The sequence below is a fragment of the Miscanthus floridulus genome, chromosome 6 (genome assembly GCF_019320115.1).
Source record: "Miscanthus floridulus cultivar M001 chromosome 6, ASM1932011v1, whole genome shotgun sequence".
Lineage (NCBI taxonomy): Eukaryota > Viridiplantae > Streptophyta > Magnoliopsida > Poales > Poaceae > Miscanthus > Miscanthus floridulus.
In genome coordinates this window covers 65,870,963-65,879,681 of record NC_089585.1, presented here as the reverse complement: position 1 = coordinate 65,879,681, position 8,719 = coordinate 65,870,963, and the positions used below count along the sequence as shown (strand labels likewise).

Sequence of the window (8,719 nt, the reverse complement as noted above, 5' to 3'; positions counted from 1 at the left end):
GGCTAAAGCCGGTTTTGGTAAAGCAAAAACAAATTAGAAATATGAACTACCCCCTAATGAGCTGTATCAACACCGGCATTGCTTTCTTTCTTCTTTTTTTTTTGAGTCCCAGCATAGGGACGCCATCTTTAATCATGGGCCAGACATGCTTTGAGCTTCCATCAGAAGAATATTCCACATGGAGAGAACCATATGGTCCCGTTCTCCAAAGAAAATGCCCAAAACGATACATATAACAGAGAGCCAGCACACATATGGTTAAACTAATTCATATCCCCACAATATTAAATAAGCACGTGAAAATACCACCTCTCAAGTCTAAACAGCAAACTAATTACCTTAGCTAGCTAATACGGTAGTGCCAAACACGTTAACAACCCAGTAGTCCAGTACAATCTGTGGCCACTAGGAAAATGATAATTTTACACGGTGGAGTACACTAAGGCAGCTTCATGCCCTTCTCCTCCTAAGCTTTGGTCCCACAACTGAGTTCTAGAACGCGACCATCCCATTCCACCGAAAATCGCACAATTTTATCAGGGGAACACTTCGCTAGCTTGAACCATTGAGGCGCTCCAAGGTCTCCGCAACATGCCTCATCAACGGCCTCCGCTCAGGATTTGCCTGAACGCATGCAAGGGCGACTTTCAGCACTGCGATCATCTCATCTTCCCGTTCAGAATCTTGGGCAAGGAAAGGGTCCAGCACATCAGCAGATGGTTTCTTGTCTTCGATGCAGAATTGGACCCATTGAACAAGATCCATTTGCATGGTTTCCAAGAGAGCAGAGGGTGATCGGCCAGTGATCATTTCAAGCAACACGACACCATAGGAGTAAACGTCCCATTTCTGCGAGGGCTTCAGTGTCTTCAGCGCTTCCGGAGCTTGGTAGCATGACCCTTTGCTCGTGAGAGGGCTCACTGAGGCATCTGATTGCTGGCTCTGTTCCTTTTCTAAACCAACTCGGTCTGATTGCACAAATGGTGATGCTCCTGCAATGTTTGCAAGTCGCCCAAGGCCGAAATCTGAAATGAACGGCTCCATATTTGTTCCAAGGAGGACATTGTTTGGCCTCAAGTCACCATGGACATACTTTTTGGGGCTGAATTCATGCAGGAAAGACATACCCTTGGCAACTCCTTTCATGATCTTTACTCGGGCTTCCCATGGCAACTGGGGTGAATGTCATCATCCCAGGTTTACCTGTAAGCCATAGCAATTTGTCAGAGTAAGCAATCAGCCAACACCACTAGCTGCACACGTCCTACTACAAATTCAGAGTATACTCCAGTAATCTTTATTCCAATCCAATCGGTAATAAAAACTCCAATTTCTGAATAAAGACAATTATACAGGCCACGTCCTTCAGAAATCCCAATCTTCGACAAACACGAATACCTAACTGTACGAAACTTATATAATGAATGGTTAACAGAAACACAGAGAAATTAGTTCGGACCGAATTCCTGAATCTCTACATACAAATCACGAGAAACAAAACAATAAAAGGGTTATGCACAATAATACCATGGGCGTACCCAAGTTTCCATCCTACTGTAGCTATCACAATAAATTTAGCGATCGGGAATTACCAGGATCCTGATCCACACAAGTAGGATGTGAAAATTGGTAGTAATTACTTGTTCATGAAACAACAGAACCAATGGAAAAGTACATAGCAAAGGAATCACTATATCAGGATGCAAGTCACAGCAAAAGCAGGTACTTACCATGAATTGCTGCAGAGAGGCTGCCATTAGGAATGTAATCATATATCAGCAGCTTCTCATCAAAAGACCAGTAATAAGCCCTCAAGGTAACAATGTTGGGATGCCGGACCTTGCCAATCGCCTCAACCTCAGTCTGAAACTCCTTAAACCTCTGCAATCCCCCCTCCCCAAGCCGCCTAACTGCCATCGTGAGCCCGTCCTCAAGAACCACCTTATAAACGATTCCAATCCCACTCTTCCCCAGCACAAAAGCTGATGCCTTGAGCAGCTCATCCAGATCAAACCTCACATGCTGGTCCAATGCCACGAGATCGTACTGCTCCGCGTGCTCGGACGGAGTCTTGGACTCATCCCTGCTGAAACATCCACAATCCTTGCCACACTTGGACCCTTTAGAACCAGCAGCCGCACCGTGCCCCTTGCTCCTGTCCTTGGTTGAAACCGCCCTCCAGTAGCAGTAGAAGAACACCAGTGCAATGATCAAAATCCCCACAACATCACTGAGCACGATGGCCACAATGGCAACCTTCCCCAGCCCCTTGTTCTTCCCCTTGCCACCACCGGCTGCCTCGGGTGCCGACGAGTCCCCTCCCTCATTGGGCAGGGAAGGGTTGGACGACGGCGCGCAGGGGTTCTTAAGCGGCGGCCCGCAGAGGCCCGGGTTGCCGACGAACGCCGTGGGGCCCCGGTTCTCTAGCGCCCCGTTCTGCGGGATGGGACCGGAGAGGTTGTTGTAGGTGAGATCGATGTAGACCTTCTCCGGCAGCCTGCCAAGGCTCGCCGGGATGGGGCCCGATAAGTGGTTGTGCGAGAGGTCGACCGTGCCCTGGAGCCTGGACAGGTTCCCGATGTCCTCCGGGATGGTGCCGGAGAAGCCGTTGAAGGAGAGGTCAAGCCGTTCCAGCGCGGCGAGCTCGGCGCCGAACCCGGCGGGGAGCGGGCCCGTGAGGTTGTTCCGCGCGAGCGCGAGCGCGCGGAGCCTGCGGCATTTGAGGATCGAAGACGGGAGGGAGCCGTTGATGGCGTTGGAGGAGAGGTCGAGGATCTGGAGGTAGGCCAGGTCACCGAGGTCCTCGGGGAGCTGGCCGTCGAGCGCGTTCCCGTAGAGGACGAGGCTCTGGAGCGCGGGCGCCCCCGCGACGAGCTCGGGTGGGACGGGCCCGAAGAGGCGGTTGCTGCGGAGGTTGAGGTGGCGGAGCGAGGACGGGAGCGGGGCCCTAGGGAGCGCCGCGACGAGGCGCTTCTTAGGGAGGGAGAGCGCGACGACGCGGCGGGGCTGGGCGGAGCCGGGGTCAGGGGAGGAGCAGGCGACCCCGTTCCAGGCGCAAGGGTCCGCGGCGGTGGCGTCCCAGTTGGCGAGCGCCCCCGTGGGGTCTTGCAGGACGGCCGCCTTGAACGCCAGCAGCGCCTGGGCGTCCGGCGTGAGCGCGTCGGCGGCGGTGGAGACGGCGAGGAGGAGGAGCAGAAGACGGAGCGCCATGGCGAGTTGGCGACGCGCCGCGTTGGGTGGCGGACGAGTGGGCAGTCTGGGGGGACTCCGGACTGCGGAGAGTGTGCGGAGGAAGGGACGGGGCTGGCCGCTGGTGTCGAGGTGTGGTGGGGATGGTTTGACTGATGACTGCACCCCACTCACTGGCCACTGCCAAACCCAAGCGCAAACGGCTAATCGCGAGAACGGGGCGGATTTCTGAGTCGTTTCTGATGTTTTTTAGCGTGGCTTGCTACCAGAATCCTCCGAACAAAGTTAGGTTCAGTTTTATTAGTCCACCCGCCGTGTAGTCCGGCGTGGACCTGGCGTCCTGGCCTCAAGGGCCGTGCGGCGCTGCAGGCGCAGTTTCTCCGTGTAGTCCGGCGTGGACCTGGCGTCCTGGCCTCAAGGGCCGTGCGGCGCTGCAGGCGCAGTTTCTCTGTCGGCAGCCGCATCCCTCCCCATGTAGCAGTGGCGCGGGGTGTTCCGTACAGTTTCGTGTGCCTTGCCTCCTCTTCAACCCCACGCTGAACTAGCACTAGCACTGTGCAAAAGAACCATTTTTCTCTCCTCCAATACTACAGGGTGGAGTGAGAGCACGAAGAAGCCTAACCAAACAAGACTTCAATAGAAAGTTAAATTAACAATCAATGTATAGGACAGTAAAAAAACAAATGGGTAACTAGTTTGAGGACTCCTTTTGGATGGTTGCCATGTTCTCATGTTCGGCATGTTCGCTGGTTGGTTTCTAGACTGATAAACCCGACTGGTGCTGGTTTGTTATGAGAAAAAACACTATTGGCTGGCTGATAAGCCCTAGCTAAAACCAATGAACGAACAGGCTATAAGAAAGTACTAGTATATAGTTTTATAGGAAAGTAGTAGTTTTAGATCCTAAATGTTTGGATTTATTAGAATTTGTTAGTATTAGTATAAGTTTTCTACTCAACTGCACTTGCTACAGCTATGCTAATAACATAGTGCTTGTTTAGTTCCTAAAAAATTTCCTAAAAAGTGATACAGTAGCCATCACATCGAATTTTGCGATACGTGTATGGAGCATTAAATGTAGACGAAAAAAAACTAATTGCACGATTTAGTTGGAAATTGCGAGACGAACGTTTTGAGCCTAATTAGTCCATGATTGAACATTAATTGCTAAATAAAAACGAAAGTACTACAATAACCAAATTCCTAAAATTCGCGAACTAAACACGCACATAACCTACTAGAGTTTTAGGATCAGTTTGCTTGGGCTTTCTAGGAACTTTTGAACCTCAGCTTTTGGATCTTTTAATAACTAAAAAGCTTCTGTAAGGCAAAATCTAGAAGCTCATTAGAATGACTCTTTGGGCTTCTGGTTTTATGAGAGCTGTTTGACTTTTGGAAAGTCCAAAAGCTAGTAGTCTAAAAGTAGCTCCAAAACATGAATTTTTTTTTACTAAATTCAACAAATTTTTTATGAAAGTAAACAGATTCATGTAAACCTTTTGTACAATTTCTATGAAATTCCCGTGTTTCAAATGGACTCTAAGAGTGTAGGGCATGGAAAAAGAAACAAGATTAAGTTGTAAGTACTTTTCTAAAAATTATAAAATAAAAGCATGTCCTTAGTAATTCTCTTATCTGTATTCATGTTAACTTGTCCAAACAATTCCCTCCCTCTCGATGGAAAACGTGCCGAGTCGAGACACATATAGTCATTTGAAGAAAAAAAAAACGTGTTCGAGCAACAAAGGGGATTCGCAAACCAAGAACACCTTTGCCAAATGCCACAATCAGTTGTTGGAAGCTGCAGCTCCAGACGCATAGCGTAGAATCTGTTTCTAACAAAAACCTGTATGCGCAAGTTTCATGGGAAACTATTTTGGCCTGTACAACTTTGGTGGCAAAATGCCGGTCTAGGTTGGCTGCCTGGCCGTTGTCCAGGCATGCACGAAATATCAAAAGCAAGCAGGCAAGTCCAGCCGTACAGCTTGCGCGCGGGCAGGTGTACAGGTCTTAGTCCATGCATAATTGTGTTTGTGTTTGGCACGTTAAAATATTTCTGCTGTAGCAGTGTAGCACTAGGAGTGATCATGATTGTCCGTTGTAATTTCCGTACGGCTGCGGCATAGTTAATCAGTGGGTGGAACAAATTATTCCCAACTCCCAACGGTAGGGTATCGTACAGCAATGACGATTAAGGTATCGATGAGTCCAACCAGAGCCGTCTCTCCCCACACATCCCGTTACCCGTACGTCTGTGAGCCACGGCACGGCTGTACAGCAAATGGCAGTCGATTTTTTTTTTTTTTTTGGTTCACGAGAAGGGAAATCGTAGGTCAATGGGTGATACTGCTAGTAGATTGGCAACTGCCATGGCACCAGAAGGCGTCAACTAGAACGGTGAGCGGTGAACCAGAGACCAGAGGAGAGCTCCATGGGCCATGCCGGCAATGGCCACCCCTAAAGGCAGGGCCGGACCAGCAGTGTCCGGAGTCCGGACCACGCTATGATAGAAGTAGCCGTTGTCAGCTTTTTCACATGTACCTACTCCCTCCCTTCCGGATTAATCGGACGTCTTGAGTTAAAAATTTTTCCAACATTAATCGGACTGGAGGCTTCTCAACCACTCGTTCCATCATCAGCTGTATTTAAAAAAAAGTAGACGATGTTTCCAATCAGTCTGGGGAATAGCTTCTGGCTCTGCATAGTCACTTTCGTACGGAGACAAAAGCGTCATTTTAGCAGCTGCCTTAGAGCAAGTATACTGATCGACTAGAAACCGACGGCGAGGGAGTCCACGTCAACAGAATCTGAGCTGCAGGAGGGAGAACAGATGAGAGAGAAGGAAGCGGGCGGTAGCCTTGCCGCCCGGCTGAAGGGCACTTCCCAAGACACAATCACCTGCTCCCATCCTGTACAAGCGACAGAGCTGCTGTTTTGGTGGCCCCCCGTCCCCTCCTCTGGATCCTATGCTCCCACCAGGTCTGTTTTCTTGCCTGGCATTGCAAGGGGCAACAAAGATGTAGCCACAAGAGATGAGATGCACATGCAAATAAAGTATTCAATAAAGGAAAACTAACAGCCAACTTAAACGCCAGCTTATTATTCGCATATTTGCATACGCGGCCTTGAGATGACATGGCTCAGCGTACCGCCGGCTGCTGGCTGGCTTATTAACCATGCTCTTAGTTTTCACGCTCAACTGTAGCTAATAATACCGGACGGAGGGAGCAGTACTAGTACTACTACACTACTCATGCAGTCATGCTTGCCGGCAACCACCCACCAGGCCACCAGGATCCAGACTTATTCTGGTTTATTTAGGCCTCACTCGGGAGTCGGGACCCATGGCCGATCGCAGCCCCCACCAGAATCCAGACTTCTGCGTTTGGACCACACAAGATGAGATTATGGATGTAATTTGATTCGTGGGGCAATCCAACTTTCGATGGTGTTTAATTCTATGGCAGCGTGAATGAAGCCATCCGATTAGGAGAATATTCCCTTTAGACGGTGGACAAGCTTGAATGGCCAGACAAGCTCATCCACCTTCTTTATTTTGATCAATAGTAAAGAGATTAGTAATAACTATTATGTTTTATTATTATTTTTAGTAATCATGATGCTAAAATTAGTTTTGCAAAGTGCTACTAAGTTGATTAATTAGAAGATACCCATGCGTTGCCTAATGAATTTTAGTTAATGCTATGGTATGCTCTTGTGGACAGATAAACACATGTCAGTGGATTATGTGGTTGCTCACGTAGGAAAGCTTACATGAATAGATATGTATCATAATTGCATGTTCTAGCAGGTTGTTGCATGTTGAGATTGTCGGCTGTGGGACCCACGGGATACCCCGCAAGGAAGGGAGGAGAACTAGCCTAACTAGGATTCTTCCCATGTAATCTTAGTAGTAGTATTATTCTGTAATCCTACTATGAACTATCATTGTAAACCGACTAGGACTCTGGCCTCCTGACTATATAAAGGAGGGCAGGGCTCCTTGAATCGGGAGTTCAGACAACAATTGTGCAACACAACACTTTACAATCAATCCAATGCAAAGGCGAACGCCGACTGGACGTAGGGCTATTACTCGATCAAAGATCGAGGGCCCGAACCAGGATAAATCGACTGTCTCTTGCGTTAATCGTCGAGTTCTGCATACGCTGAAGCCCGAACATACTATCCTGGGTAACCTCGTGGCAGGCTATCGATGGTCAAACATCGACAGCTGGCGCGCCAGGTAGGGGCTGACGGCGACTTTGCATCCGAGAGCTCGATGGACCTCGACAACATGATCTTCTCGAAGGGATCAACCTTCATCTTCGGATCGTGGATCTGCGAGGCAGGCGACGATGGCAAGCTCCAAGGCCGTCTCCTCGAAGACTTAGATCATCATCAGGACTTTTCCATTTCGGTGACAACAACAGATCAGCTTGCCGGAGGATTCGCGCAGCTCGTAATGTCCAATCCAACTCGGATTCCGCGACTTCACGCATCCGATTCAGACTCAAGTTCCGTTTCCGAGACGAAGTCTTGTCCGAGTTCTTTTAGAAAACCGAGTTCTTTTCTGACAGAGCTCCAGAACATGACGTCAACCTATCAAGAATACTACTCAGAGTACACTCAGAGTACTTCTAAGAAGTCGGGTCCTCTTCCGTTCGGACCCCACAACATGGCGACACCTTATCAGACATGGCACGAAGGATCCACCTATCCCGTGCTTAGAATGCCACTGAAAGGAGCCCAGGAAGGTCTCGTTTTAACTATAACATCTCAAGACTACATCGTTCACTGGCCAGGTACCGTTCCTGAGGATGACAGCACCCAACTAGTCAACGATACGACAACAGCAACTCTACCCTACCAAGAAGGAGATTCAATCTATGACCTTGAAACCTCTATTGAAGTTATCAACAGCTCTTGTAATACGGAAATCAACGACGAATGATATAACAACTCACACTAGAGAAGTATTCATGATTCACTGTCCTCGATCACCATTGATCCTCCCTAGAAGTACCCGACGTGAGGTCTTCAGATAAATCCGAATCCAACATATCACCATTTATCCAGGGGCACGATGGTGAGACTAAGAGTCAGAGGCAAGCGAGAGAAAGAAAGAACAAATTGAAACAAGGACGTCAACGCCGTGCTAAATAGTGAAAGGACACTTGGATCAAATATGAATCAGACCTAGCCGAGTATAATAGAAGAAAATCAGAACGAGAGGTCGAAGAAGGACGAGCAGCGAATACACCCTACGATAAGATCCGAGAAGCACTAGAAGAACTCAGGGCGACCTCATATCTCAATGAAAAACAAGAACAGCTACGAGACTTTCTCCGATCAACATTCTTTAAGATACACAATGAAAAGGCAACATCTCATGAATAGGAAGATCAAAATCAAAGGAATTCCGCTTTTGAAAGACTTAGACCAAGTGAAAGTCACAACGGAGAGAGCCGAAGAAATCATAGTCAAAACAACCGAGTCGAACAACCAAGAAAGGCCAGAAGCAAAGCAC

At 48.5% G+C, this 8,719-nt stretch overlaps 1 protein-coding gene across 1 annotated transcript; it reads right to left on the bottom strand.

Moving 5' to 3' along the window:
• Positions 1 to 205: 205 nt before the first annotated feature.
• LOC136458318 (receptor protein kinase-like protein ZAR1) lies at positions 206 to 3,349 on the bottom strand. Its single transcript, XM_066458278.1, is given in 3 exon segments — positions 206 to 1,182; positions 1,184 to 1,203; positions 1,731 to 3,349. Coding segments are annotated over 3 exon segments (2,130 nt in total). The 5' UTR covers positions 3,211 to 3,349; the 3' UTR covers positions 206 to 552.
• Between the last annotated feature and the right edge of the window lie 5,370 nt (positions 3,350 to 8,719).